Source organism: Condylura cristata, unplaced genomic scaffold (assembly GCF_000260355.1).
Source record: "Condylura cristata isolate star-nosed mole 26May11 unplaced genomic scaffold, ConCri1.0 scaffold00021, whole genome shotgun sequence".
Classification (NCBI taxonomy): Eukaryota; Metazoa; Chordata; class Mammalia; order Eulipotyphla; family Talpidae; genus Condylura; species Condylura cristata.
Genome location: NW_004567122.1, coordinates 14,679,776 through 14,694,979, shown reverse-complemented (window position 1 = coordinate 14,694,979; position 15,204 = coordinate 14,679,776). Strand labels below are relative to the sequence as shown.

Genomic DNA, 15,204 nt, shown 5'->3' with positions numbered 1-15,204 from the left:
AAAAAAAATATTCTGACAAAATATATAGCCAAGAACTTTGACAAACTGAAGTAAAATCTAATTTCATAGATACACAGAAACACCGAGATATCTGTTCAACGGCTAATGTAGCAACAACACTGGCTGAAAGAAAATAAAAGAAATAGTATCATTCTCTCAAATATCATACCATAGTTGGCCACTGCTTTTCCGCCTCTCCTTCTGATTTCTTCAACAACTTTATCCGCAGCTAATGAGCCTTTTCCAACTCCCTTGAAGTCCCCGCCTAAATCATTCACTGCAAAGCAAAAACAAACAAAAATTCATTTCTTAAATCTCAAAAATATGAGCTGAAATGAAATTGTATTACTAGTGTGTTTTTTTCAGCCATCTCTCCAATTCGCTTTTATTCTAACCCCATTACCCAGACACACCAGGAGATACACACTTTCAAAACATGCTTCTTTGTTTAAATATATATATGAAAGTGAAAAAAATACTGAAATAGGGCTTCACATCATAAAATATTAAACATTGCAATACTTCATCTTTTTTTTTAAATGTTACTCAATCTACTTTTAGAGACAAAAAAAAACATGAAAATCCATTTTTAAGATTAAATACATAAGAAAACAGTATAGAGGCTTCTCAAAAAATTAAAAATATAATGACAGTGTGACATTGGCCAGTCCCCTCTGAGATCTTTATTCAAAAGTATTGAAATCAGGATCTTAAAGACATATTTATCACATGTCATTGCAGCACTATTCGCAATAGCCCAGATGCAAAAAATCTCAATGTCCATTGGTGGAGGAATGGATAAAGAAAAGGTGGTATACTCCCACAGCAGGATATTACCCAGCCTTTAAAAGTAAAGAAATTGTGCAGAATCCATGAACCTTGAAAACATTATGATAAGTGAAATAATCTAGCCACAGATGAACAAATACTGCAGGATTCCACTTGTATTTCTAAAATAGTCAAACTCATGCAATCAGAGTAGAATGGCAGTTGCTAGGGGAGACAAAGGGAGGCCTGCTAATCAATATATACAAAGTTTTAATAATGGAAGATGAGTCAATTCTAGAGACGTGCTGTATAGCACAGGCCCTAGGATTGATAATACTATAATACACATTTAACAGTTTGTTAAAAGGGTAGTTCTCCTATTACATGTTCTTACCACAATAAAAAAAGAAAAAACAAACAAAAAAAATTAGCATCTAACATTATCTTCTCCAAGTAAAGAATCTTTTTTTCTTTTTCTCTAAATTTTCAGACGACATTCGGTGTAGTGGTCTATGATGAAAGATATTAAAAACTGTCTAGTAGGAGGTCAAAAGTTATATACAGAAAGAACATATATTTAGCCACTAATTTATACAATTGCTCCATCTTTATCTGTTTAACAAATGACCTCCCCAAATAACATCCTCCATGTCAAATTATGTAGATGCAAACTTTGAGTGTTAACTATTTACAAAGAAATCTAAGATTAGCACCTGTCTGAAATGAATTTACAGTTTATTTAAAGTTCAGTATGTACTGACTACAGTGATGTAAAACAACAGCATAAAGTAACTGAAGGCCAAGAGAAGTAGTAGCAACAAAACGAAATTACACAATTTAAGGTAAAATTTACAAAATATGCAAAAAACTTACAAAATAATATACAATACCAAATAACTAAGAAAATACCTGGGATTAAAGTAAATTAATTTGTATTATGAAATGATCATTTTATAGGGTTACTGCATTGACTTTGTAGAATATTAACGTAAAAGAGAATTACAAATTAACAAGAAGCGTTGCAGCATGTACTGGATTTTAAAGCCTTTTAAGATTACCAAATTGATGATACACCACATTTGAAAAGAAAACAAGGTTTGTTTTCTGAAGAAAAGTCCACTTTTTTTGGATTGGGTTGAGAGCTGCAAGTAATGAGGCTGAGTGATAAAGGAGATAAAAGAATGATGTTGAGAAAAGCCAGAGCCTCACCATGCTTAAAATCAGCTAAGTCAAAAATAACTTAACTGCTTTGAAAGCAATGAGTTTTTGAGACAGCTTTCCTAGCAATATAGTCTTATCAGACTTACTGCAAATAAGAAATGTTGCACAGAAAATAATGACCATAGGTTAGCATTAACCCTCAAGAGATGAAAGAAATGGTAAGATTCTCAAAGACTGAGTTCCTATTGTTTATTTCTACATAATTTATCAAATGACATAAGCAACCAGTGGGGGGAGGGGTGGGAATCAAGATTTTAAGACATGCAGTCTTGTAAGACTCTTTAATTTAGCAAAGAACCGTTTAAAAGCAAATTGGCAAAACCTGTACTTAAGTAATGAAAGAACAGTTCAATTGTACACTTGTGCAATGAAACACTACCCTCAAGTGGAAGCTGTTCAAAGTGCAAGCAGATAAACACTGAAGTGGAGATAAGTAGTTTATTGATTGAGATCAGTGACATTCAGTGCAACAGTATCAGAACAGACTTATTCAAGATAAATCTCTGCATTAGAAAGAACTAAATAAACATTGACCCCATTCATTCATCCCACTATCACAGAGTTCAATCACAGGGATCACAACCTTGACTAGAAAAGAATAAAGGCTTTTGTAAGTATTAAAAGATTCTTTGCAGTTGTACACAGAAAAATGTATCCACACTAGTGACAGTTACTGTTTAACTGTATGGCTTCAATTATATAATACAGTAAGTAAGAAGGAAGAAAAGAAGCAAAATCTTTTTACATGGCATCATTACCTTATACTGGTACTGTGTATACCTTACATTTCCAATGTTGTGCACTGCTACCTGTGACCTCTGCACATTTTTAGAATGTTGGCAGGAAACAATTTTCCTACTTTTACAGATGAAGAAACAGCTTGAGAAAAGTTAGATAACTTGCCCCAGGCTCTGAGGCAAGAAGAGGTCTTATGAAATGGAAGACCTATATTAGAAGTTGGACCTGCTACAATGCTATTCAGCTCTTCGAATGCTTTGAGCAAGTTTCTTTTTCCTAAAATGAATGTAATAACTACCACTAAAAACGTTTAAAAATCATTTTTTAGAGGAGGGTGTGGAGAAAACAACAGAGACTGTCATTCCATTGAAACTTTAAAATAGGTAGGTAAAATGGTAAATATATGACAAGGAGTCTGAAACCATGAAAATATCCCAAAATGTTTTATATTCATCAATCTTCCATACAACTCCAGTTTATAACTCTGAAGGGTTTAAGACTTAAAGTATTCTGCCTATTTCTAGCGTATTAAACAAATCAATGACTTGAACATTCTATTAAAAAGTACAATTTTTCCTAAAAATTGAATCTCATGATTTTATTAAATACATGCGAAGGGCCAAAAATGATGAGAGGGGATATAAGGATCCAGGGAACTGTACATTTAGAACTGATACAAAGGGAAATACTTAAATATATTATCAGGTACAGGTGGCCTAAAAATAGGGCCAGGTATTTGTGAGAAAATCTGTTTAATAGATCCTAGAGTCACAATATTTGATAGTATTTTTATCTGACATTTAAACAAAGTATAGCTCATTATTTTATTTTGTATTTTTCATTTATATTTCTTATAAAATGGAATAAGGAAAGTTTCTTCAATAACTGGTGCTGGGAAAACTGGACAGCCCCATGTGACAGTGCACTAATTCACTCTCTCACACCATATACAAAATGAACTAAAGACTTGAATGTAATACCTGAAACTATAAAATACATAGGAGAAAATATAATGGCAAGTTCTTCAAAACTGGCCTACAATGAATTAAAAGGCATCTGTACAGAAACCATTATTAAAAAGAAAAAAGGAAATCTACAAGTAGGAAAAGATATTTTCAAATCATGTATGAGAGTAAATATAGATAAATAAATCATAAAACAGTAAATATCCAATTTCATAAAGAACTCATAAAGCAAGACCAACAACAAACAGCAACAACAAAAAAAAACCCAACCCAATTAAAAAATGGGCAGATCTGAATAGATACTTCTCCAAAGAAGGAGTACAGATGGATAACAGACATATGAAAAGATGCTCAACATCTCTTAGCATCAGGGAAATGCAAATCCAAAGGACTGCGAGTTATCACCCCACAGTTGTGAGAATGGCTATTGTCAAAAAGACAAGAAACAAGTGTTGAAGAGAAGGTGGAATGGTGGAAATGTAAATTGGTGCAGATACTGCTGAAAGTGGTACGGAGAGCCCGCAAACAACTAAGACTAGAACTGTCACATGATCTAATTATGTCACTTCTAGGTACTGACAGAAGGAAAACACTAATCTGATCAGACTTGCACATTCCCATGCTCATTCAGCACTGCTCACAGCAGCCAGGAGTTGGAAACAACCCATCCACAGTGGGTGGATACAGACAGGGTTTGGATCTGACACTGGAAAACTACTCAAAAAAAGCACCACAAAATGTTAAAATCCTGCTATTTGTAACTGCATGGATGGTCCTAGAAGGGAGAACACTTAGATAAAGAAAGTCAGGTAGAAAAACAAGTAACATGACTTCACTCATTGGAAGATAAACAAACAGAAAACCAGATTTTTAGACTAAAAGAACAAATATTGGTGACCAGAGGCAAGAGTTAAGGGGGTGGGGAGGTAGAGAAACTGGGTGAAAGGGATCAACCGCATGGTGAGGGGCAGAAATTAGACTCCTGGTGATGAGGATAATGTAACAGATACAGATACCGCTATGTATCTGTACATCTGAAATCTATAGCTTGTTATAAAGCAATGTCACTATTCAATGGAAAATAATGAGAATTTATATCTCTTTGAGTACTAGTAAAGTAACATTTTATTTTATGGACCTATTACTTGTATTATCGTTTAATCATCATTTGGAACATTTCTCTTTCTTACAAGCTTTTAGGTATCTTTTACTAAGTAAAAGATTTTTTAATTTGTTGTCATGTTACAGACCATAAATTCCTCTACTGAAATGCTGAAACAGAGGCACCATCTGAGCATAAGTATTATGTACAGCATTTCTAGATGTCTTGTTGGGTAAGTCAGATTGAGAAATCTGGATTGGCCATTAGTGACTCTATTTGCTGTACTGGTCTTTGCTCTTGGAAGCTGTTTGCTTGTTCTTTCTCTGTCCTTTACCCCAGCCTTCTGTGACTAGTGGCTCCAATGACTATAAGAAAGATGCTTTGGGTCTCCTGATACCAGGGCTGCTACCCCAGCTGAGGGACTATATCTCATCTTGACAGCAAACAGATAACCATCTTCCTCAAATTCTCACCGTCTCTGTGTCACTTCTCTGCTGGCACTGTCCCTTGTCCCACTTCTGAACCACAAAAGTCACTGAGTCATGAGGTCTTACTGACTTTATGATGCTTCCCAATGTCACTGTGTTCCCACTTCAGTGTTCACTGTGTTCACCGTGTGTCTACTGTATACACCACTCTGCAGGATGATTTAGACCTTAAGGTAGAGAGCTTTGGCACTGAGCAATTTCTACTGCTAAGAAATGTCTACCCATTCTTCCCCATTCTGTCACTTCAGGCCCAGGTTACTGCAGGCGCCTTCCAGGTCATTTGTTCCTCAGGTCTTCACTTTTCCAGGCTACCAGCATTCTGTTGCTGGGAGGTGGCACACAGGCAGCCCTTACGCTGAGTCATTCCCTTGCTCAGAATCTGTGCTGGAACCTACTGCTCTCCCCTACTGTCAGGATCCCTTGTATTCTGGCTTACTACACTGCTTCGATTATTATAGGTAGTCCCTCCTGTTTTCCTGCTTGACTACTAAGCAAAGCACTGTGCCAATCCTTGGGAAGAATGTATCAGTGTGCCCTTCTCTCTAAGTATCTGTAAGAGAAACATGTTTTACATTAGGGGGTTGGGATGCCCCCTGAGTAAGACCTCAAGTTCACTTCCATACATCTGGTCCTTGAGCACAGTGTGTGGCTCCTTTCTTTCCCTTTAACACAGGGATTTAGTTTTGTGTCACTTACCCCCCACCAAAGGCCTGGAAACTGAGTAAGGTGGCCACTAATATTCAGAAAAGTCATGTAATGAGATAGCTGAGTCAAGATTGGAAGCTTGACCTTCAAGGACAACTCATTTACATTTTATATTTTGGCTGTAGAATCACAAATGGTTACAAACATAGGGTCCAGTATCAGACCACATGAAAGTAACACTAAGTTTTAGCAGCTATTCAGTAATGCAGCACAGAGAAGAAATCCTGTCAATCTTACTTTAAAAGATTATAATTTCATTTACCCAAAGATGTCACTCCCCCAGTTCAAAAATAGAAAATGTTCTGCCTTTCTTACTGCCAAAGAAAAGGTTATTCTTACGGAACACTTCAGTGCCAATCTTAGTTATGTTCATGCTCTCAAGATAAAACCTAGTAATATTCAGAAAACTAGATATGGCTCATCTCAAAAGTATTCCATTCCCAACATGTACTTCAGATATGTGCAAACATTTCCTGAAAGATGCAATTTATAGAAAACCAAAAGTCAATTGCTAAACTTTATCAGCCAAAGGTTTAGCAGTTCCTATCTCCAGATTTAAAATTTCGATAATGAATTATAATGATGAACATAAAACATAATTTTAACATGAAATTAGAGAATATCTTGTGATACCCTTCAGTTTGGGCTTGGCCAGATGATGTACGTTGGTCTGTGAAATGTACATGCCACTTCTGAATAGAAGAGGCTCAATTATTATTTTTCCCTTTGCCCTGCAAACAGCTATTCCTTCAGCTGGGATCCTGAAATTGGAAAAATTATGGAGTAGACACAGCAAACTAGGAGTTGAAAATTCACACAAACATGAAACATTCCAATACTATAAGCCACTGAGATATATTAACCTAGCCTAATCGAGGCAAAAGTTGACAGGTGTAAGACTGAAGTGACTGTATTTCTATAGGGCTCCTTCCACTGGTCTCTGAGATAGAGAATAATTTGGTAACTTACTTTTCTACAAACAAGATACTCTGCATCGTAACACCTGACGTTTGTTTATTTCTCTTTACTATTTTTTGCTTACTCAAGTAAAAAAATATGCTGAGCAGAACAAAAATAACACAGGGCAAATGGTTGTGCATGTGACGCAACCTGGAAGCCAGGTATCCATGTTTAAAAAAAGCAAATGGAAAGCAGTGGTGAGCAGAAGAACCTAACACACTGGCAGTCTGGAATGTTCACAGGTAGGTCACACACTGAAAAGCAGCAGTAAGTATCAGTGAAAGTTCTGCAATTCAAGCAGACTGACTTCCCTAAACTAACATAAACCTGGCTCTCTAGCTAAGTCTGACAAATAAATACTCTTCCAAATACACACCTTCTGCCTTCTTACACGACCCCCATCACTTTGCAATACCACCCCTACCAATGTAGCTCTTCTGCTACAAATATCTCCATAGTTAAATTGGTAAAAAATTAGTCTCTGTAGTCCCTAAAAAGATGCAGACACAACTGGATTAAGCAGACATTGTGGGTCATTTTCTTTTTTTCCAGGAAAGAGCTAATCAGCACTGGGCCAGAACATTTCTCTGGTCTGTACCCTAGTTCTGTATGCATAAATAAATAAATCTTTAAAAAATAAAGTGAGCCTTGGGGAGAAAGCTGTTGGCAAAAGAAAAAAATCAGAGATAAAATTTGACCCTGATAAATTATTTGATATAAAGAAAAAAGACTGTGAGATCTGTACTTCAGTTACCAAAATAGATCAACTTACCCACTACTGATGCACCTCTGTCTGCAAAAGCCAGGGCATAGGCTCGGCCCAGTCCTAATGAAAAACAAAGATCACAAAGTTGAGCTGGGTAAATTTGGCAGGGGGAAAGAGTGGGTACAAGCAATTCAATCACTATTTTAAAGTAACTGGTGAGAAATTAATTGTGTTACAGTAGTAGACTCTCCACTGCTATAAAATCAACCTCTACTTCACCTTCTTCCATTTGCAAGTTTGGAAAATTTTAAACTGTATTTTCCACATACTCTACACACCATTTCCAATCATTCCATCTAGCTGCTAGGAGGCTGTATGTAACCTGGGTTCCACCACTAAAAGATCTGGTGTGAAATCTGGCAATAGGGCAGTAGTCACAAAGCTGTGGCTGTTTGTTACGAAGTTGATTTCTAGAAGCTTCCTAGGTATCAATAAAGAATGAATGTGGTGGGCCCTCCCTGGTGGTACAGCGGGTTAAAGCACAGCACTAACAAGCTAAAGCCACTTCCGCACCTCTAGGGCTAGTTCTATCCCCACCAGCCCCAGAGGTGACCCACATGGCCCAGAAGACCTCTCCTGACCCGCTCACTGCTCCCCTCAGCAGTGTACTTTGTCAGTCAGCCTGTTCTGCTCCCCACTCTGTCTCTGGTGAATCCTCTCACTGCCCCTGTATCTCTGGTTTGTACCCCAGTTCCGTAAAAATAAATAAATCTTTAAAAAAAAAAAAAGAATGAATGTAGTGGCAACTTCTTGATCTAGCTTCCAGTCTCCGGATAGCAGCAGCTGCCATTCTCTAGATCTCTGGTGTCCCGTGACTACCTAGGCTAACTGGTCTAACTGCGGCATCAGAGGAAGTCACTCCCCTAGTGAACAATAATTGTCTCCAGTATCTAGTGATTTCTATATTCTGCACTGAACCTTGACAACACTATCACTAAATACAAAAACACCTTAGTTCCAATTCAAAGCAAATGCATACATCCTAGTAGGTTTTAAAAAACCTATGTACATTTTATAGGGATACAATACTTCAGGTATTATAAGAAATATATAAGAATATATATGTAAGAATGTATAAGAGATGCGCAATTAGTGTGTACCTCTGGGTAAGAGAACTGTGTGACTAGCAACCAGTGGTGTAAGCTGACTTTGATATTATTTGTTGCTTCAACATGCACAGTTTTTTTAAAATTTAAGATAACAAATTGACTTAATTGGTAATTAAATTAACTGGTAAATAAGTATGCAAATAAAAAAACTGGGATGTGTAAGTTATAGGACTTTTCTAAAAACAATGTAAAATGCAACATAAGATTTTTTTTAAATAAAAGGTATCACCAAATAATTCATTTTAAAATTTAATCCATTCTAAGTGGACAAAGAAAACTATAGCAAACAGTAATTTATGTCTTTTCATATTTTTTCAGACCAAAGTTGAAGTATTTGTTCTAAATAGAGCGTTTGTAAGATTTCAGATACTCATGACCACAATGCAATATGAATGTGTATGTGTGTGTGTTTATGGTAATACAGCTGAAAGGCATCAGCTAAAAATAAAGGGATAGGTTTCTATAAGTACTAGCCTAATTAACCAGAATTATCTCAGCTTAAAACCAAACTATACAATTCTCTCAAAAGATTGCTAAGCGATCTACCTTTATCATGAAAGTTCATACAAACGACTCAAATATGTATACAAAGTAAAAAGTATGAGTCAGCACCCTACTTCCCTGCAACAGCACAAGTTGTCCAGATTTCATATTAACAGATTAGTAAAGGCCCCTCCATGTTTTGTACCTGTGCATGTGTAAACATTATGTAGAAGTTAAGACTCATCAATTAAACTAGAAGGTTCTTGAAGGCCTCAGAAGGGACAGTGCATGTCAGTCTTTTTGCACTGCTCACAAAGCCCAGCACAGCTTTACAACTGAGCAAACTGCACAAAAATGTGAAATTCAAGAGTCTCTATTTTGTATTACTCCGCTATTAAATCCTGCCTTATAGCCCTCCCTGGTGGTGCAGTGGGTTAAAGTGCAGCACTGCAAGTGAGAGACAGCCATTTCAGGACAAGTTCGATCCCTAGCCAGAGAATTGACCACATGGCGCCTGCAGACCTCTCCTGTCCCGCCCACTGCTCCCTTCAGCAGTGTACTTCGTGGATCTGCCTGTTCTGCTCCCCACTCTGTCTCTCTGGTGAATTTTCTCACTGCCCCTGCTCCTCTGGCCTGTACCCCATTTCCATATGCATAAACAAATCAATTTTTTTTTTTAAAGATTTATTTATTTGTACATACAGAACTGGGGTACAGGCCAGAGGCTCAGGGGCGGTGAGAGGCTTCACCAGAGACAGAGCGGGGAGCAGAACAGGCAGATCGACGAAGTACACTGCTGAGGGGAGCAGCGGGCGGGTCAGGAGAGGTCTGCCACGCCATGTGGTCTCCTCCGGGGCAGGCGGATTTGAACTCATGCGGAAGTGGCTTTAGCTTCTCAGCGCAGTGCTTTAACCCGCTGCGCCACCAGGGAGGGCCAACAAATCAATTTTTAAAAAAAAATCCTGCCTTAAATCTCACAACTACAGTTACTGTCAGTCATCCTCTCATCTCCATTTCAAATTCTGGTTGAGTCTTTTTTCTAAAACAATTTCTTTAGTATTCTCTTCTATGGTTAAGACTCTTATCTACTTCAAGCTAACAGAGCAACTGAGGACAGCTTCGACTATCTCACTTTCTACTTTACTAAAGGAATTCAAATGACTTCAAACTCTTTGATGACTTAGGAATCTACACCTCCTCAGATTTCTCACAGGTAACAATGTTTTACTGTATAACCAGAAATTCAAAATGGCTAGACTTACTTTCTTCCATTGCTCAACTCAACCACTCTCACACAGTTAAATCTGCAAGAAACTGTGGTAAATACAAATCACCCTGTTAAACCACCAGTCATGGTGAAATTGTTTACCTCAAACCTCAACAATTCTAATCCTTTCCTTCCTCTCTTCATTGAACTATATTCCAAGCTTAACAACAACACCTGAACAGTGCAGATATTTCTACTCATCTGTAGAATACAAGTAGGTTGAAGTCAGACTAAATTCCAGACAGGCTCAACAGTCATTCATGGATACCTTCCTAGTCTGTCCAAGCCAGCCTCAATTTGACAGATAGGACTTAGAATTCCAAGGTTCAAGGATAATCATTTTCCATGACAAGATTGGAATTAGATCAGATCGTTATCTCTCTCCCTCAACCATGGCTGTAACAGTCTCAACTACAAAATTAAGTTTCTTCCCCAGATCAGCATTCAAATCCATGGCTAGTGATCATATCATAATCCAGGCAATGAAAATCAGCAGATCCCTTTGAAACATGGACCAGTTTATGAACAGGAGGGGGCTATGTTTATAATTTCCTACTCATAACTCATTAATGCTTCAAGAAATCAATATATTGGGTTGCAATCAGCATTTACTTAGTGAAACAGAATAGAAACTTCAATATTTACCGCACTTAGTATGTGCCAAATCATGACTGATTCAAATATAGACTGTGTGTTTATACTGGGGGTCTGGAGCCAAATGCATCTTATACTGTGAACAGCTCACTGTCAGAGGAGGTTTGTAAACCTGACTGCCATATAAATCATTAAGTCAATGCATACATATGCAATTAAGCAATATATGTGCATTGACTTAATTATTTCCCTCAAAAGCGGGGTAAACAAAATGTTTTCCCCAAAACATGAACAATTTAGAAAGTACTTATTAATATATCATTCAAATTAACAGTGCATTCTAGGTCTAAGGAACAATCAGTGGGGAAAGATCAAGATTCCTGCAGTCCGAAGTTACCCCAGCACTGAAACAGTGGGAAAAAGTGTAAAAAACGCCACTGCCGGTATCAGTGTGGCTGTGACTGGTTTAATTAAACCTTTTGTCCTTTAAAAAATTAGACTATGTCACATCGTAAATCTGCATTTTTGCTTCTCCTAAAATATTAAGATTTGGGCCACTTCTGAAATATTTCTGCTCTCCAGTCCTTACTGTCCCACCGGATTCCCATTTACTCCTCTAACACTCGCTGTACTCTTGGAGACATTTGAGTTCACAACCCTTGCCAAAACTCGGGTGAACTTTGAGTAGAGTGCTTGTCTTGCTAAGCACTCAAATGCCAACTGAAAGAAGGCCTCTCAACTAAAAAACTCGACAAATGGAGAGAAACACTGACCTTCCCGTCAAAGGCAAGGGGCTGACAACTCTACAGGAGATGTGGGGGTGGGGAGGGGGAGGGGAATTCCAGCCTTGAAGGTTTTTCTGGAACCTTTAAAAGGCTTTCCTGAAAGAGTGAGTCGCAATCAGTGAGCACTGGCCAAAGTCAGAAAGAACTTTCACCCAGTTCTGCAACACGCAGGCCAGCTCCCGCCTGTCTCCCCACGCCAAGCCTGAGACCCTGGGAAGTTCCCACCGGGAAGTGGGGGGACAAGAGGTGGGTGAAGAGTAAAAGGGGTGCAGAGGTTGCACCTGTGTCACCAGGAGTGTCTAGGTCCCCGCTGAGGGCCTACCACTCCCACCTCCCGCCTCTTCAGCAGAGTCGGGGTGCCGAAAACAGCAGCTCGCGGGCTTCCCACCTCGTTCCACCAGGTCCTCAAGCCGCCCCTCCACCGCCGCCCACCGCCCCCACGCCAGGACAGCTGCTGCGGCTGCGCGCGTCACCCCGGCCTGAAGGGGGAGACTAGCCACCCAGAGCCAGCCAAGCAAACCCGCCCTCCAGCCTCGGCGTGCTCACCTCCCCCCGCGCCGGTGACCAGTACCACCCGCCCGTCGAACCTCAGCGTTGAGGCCATGAGTCCTGCCCGCTGAGACACTCCACCAGCGACACCGCTGGAGCACAGACTGCAGACAACAGGAGGAGCTTGCAGCGGGATGGGAGTGACCTGCCAGGTTCTGGGAAGGAGACGGACGCCGTAGTTTTCCAAGTGCGCCTGCGCCGGACGTCCCTGCGAATTCTGGGAAATGTAGTCCAGCGAGCCTCCAATCGCGGAGAGAACCTGTCCCGAGGTTCAGCGTTATAGGCCGGTTCCTGCTGCTGGCAGCTTTGGGAGATGCGGCACCTGTGTGGTGGGCGAGACGCCGCTTTGCCACCTTGCGCCCTCAGTAACTGAGATGATTAAGAAAACCGACTCATCTGTGCATCAACAGACTTTTCCGGGGACTCATCGTGCATACATCAGGGTCAAGTCTTGGACAGAGATAGAAATTTCTTTCCTTGGGTGAATTTCAGACCCATTACAGGCGCTACGAATAAAGCAATAAAAACCCGTCTTTTTCACAAGTTCAGCTTGGGAAGTAGAAATCTACTGGATTTTTTGCTTTTTTTTTTTGTTTTTCGTTTCCTTCTTCATTTTGGGGAGGTAAACCAGTTAGACCTGATGCAGTAAGAAAATGTTTGAAGAAATAAATTTTTATGCGTCTTTGCAGAGTGGCAGAATGCATGCCAGGGTTTCCTTAGTGAAGCCTCCTGCTGGTACTGACTACTTCAGCACTACTGGAGAAACCTTGGGTTTCTGCAGAAAATACAATTAACCTCTTTAAGGAGAGTTTTCCAAATTGAACTGAGGTTCACAGGTCCTGAGCACTTGCTCACTAGGACTGCTGATCTGACAAAGTCAGACTGGAAGCTTTTCCCTTTCTCCATCCCTTACATAATCCCAAATCAACCGGCTGATGAATGCCTGGAAGGTGAATGTCATTTTTGCAGCATAACGGCTGCTAGCGCCTTTCTAAATATCTAGGGTATATGGCTGTGTCCTCTTCGTCTTATATGGCTGTTGTATGAACAAGACACCCGAGATAATTGTAGTTGGGCCAAATCCTACTTTGGAGGTACTAGGGCAGGTGCATCCATTTTAGCATAACCACACAAGACACATCCTAGCAGCTAGTGGTGGCCAGCGTATAAAAGTTTAAAAAGCTTTTCATAAAAGCGGGACAGTGTTTTCAATTTTTAATTTATTTTTTTAAAGGATACTTCCTATAATCAGGACCCATGCCTCATTTCTTTTCTTTTTTGTTTGAAATTTATTAATTTATTCATACAGAACTGGGGTACAAGTCAGGGGTGCAGGGCGATGAGAGGCTTCACCAGAGACAGAGTGGGGAGCAGAGCAGGCCGACTGACAAGTACACTGCTGAGGGGAGCAGCGGGCGGGTCAGGAGAGGTCTGCCGCGCCATGTGGTCACCTCCAGGGCAGACGGGGATCAAACTCATGCCGGAGTGGCTTTAGCTTCTTAGTGCTGTGCTTTAACCCACTGTGTCACCAGGGAGGGCCCCATTTTTAATTTCTTTCATGTGCACACAGAGGCCTATGAAGGAGACTTGAGCATTAATTAGTCCAACTTTTACTTTTTGAGGGTGCTGTGAGTCAGGTGCCATTTCTGGTACTTTAAACAAAACAGATGCAGCCTCCTGCACTTAGAGATCCCACATTCTAGGGAAGAGAGATGATAAATACACAAATAAATGACGCCCCCTTATGACACAGGCTAAAGAAAAGCTTTATCAACTTATTAGGCTTCATTATGTTTAGTGCTTTACAAATATTCACAGCTTTGATTTTATAAACACCTCGAAAGTAGGTGCTTTACGTATCCTTATTTTCAGATGACAAATCCAATGCTCAGAAAGATTTAATAGCTTAGGCAAAATGGAATGCACCAGGGTGCAATTCTTGCCTGAAACAAGGGAATGGGATTGGAAAGAGAGTAGAAGTGGAGATAGTGGTGGGATATACCATTTTAGAGAAGGCATCCAGAGTATTCTCTAGGCTGAGAAGGAGGTGAATTTTCAACTTAGACTTCTATGTTGAGAAGAAGTGGAATGTTTAAAGTAGAATAAAAACACATACAGAAAGTTGTGGGAGAAATACTTTTGCACCTTTTGATAAGTGAGAAGGTGAAAGAGACAGGCAAGGGCCAGAGTGTGTGGAGTCTTGTAGCCCATAGTTGGAAGTGTGGAAAATACTACTTATAGTGGAAAGTTCTTGAAAAGCAGAATAAAATTATCTGATATGCATAACTGCTGTTACAAGAATATACATGTATAGTTATAAGAAGATAAATGCACAGAGAAAATCCTAGGAGGATTATAGCACTCATGGTTAGTTCTGCTTGTGGCGTCGGAATCATGACAATGATGAAGGGAACTTTTGATTTATCTGTAATTTTCCATCAGAATGTACTTGTGTGGACTGTAAGACCAATCAGGGGTTACCAGAAGGAAAAGTGAATGAGAATGGGTCAATCAGAAAGAAGAGGACAATGATGTGTTGAAAGGTAGAATGGGATATCTAGCATGAACTTCATGCATCATATGTACACGTTAATTTTTAGTGATGCACAGCTGAAACTAATGTAGTATTATAATGCAGTGTTACTTCACTAGAGAAGTAGACTTGAGTAGCTATACACATAACTTTTTTAAACAAAAGTTCAAC

General features: G+C 39.4%; 1 protein-coding gene across 1 annotated transcript in view; it reads right to left on the bottom strand.

The window, feature by feature from the left end:
- HSD17B4 (hydroxysteroid (17-beta) dehydrogenase 4) overlaps window positions 1–12,579 on the bottom strand; it is a 63,097-nt gene extending 50,518 nt beyond the window's left edge. Inside the window, 3 exon segments of the mRNA XM_012727990.1 lie at window positions 170–277; window positions 7,720–7,773; window positions 12,498–12,579. Coding sequence (XP_012583444.1) covers window positions 170–277; window positions 7,720–7,773; window positions 12,498–12,555 — 220 coding nt within the window. The 5' untranslated portion in view covers window positions 12,556–12,579.
- Window positions 12,580–15,204: the final 2,625 nt, after the last annotated feature.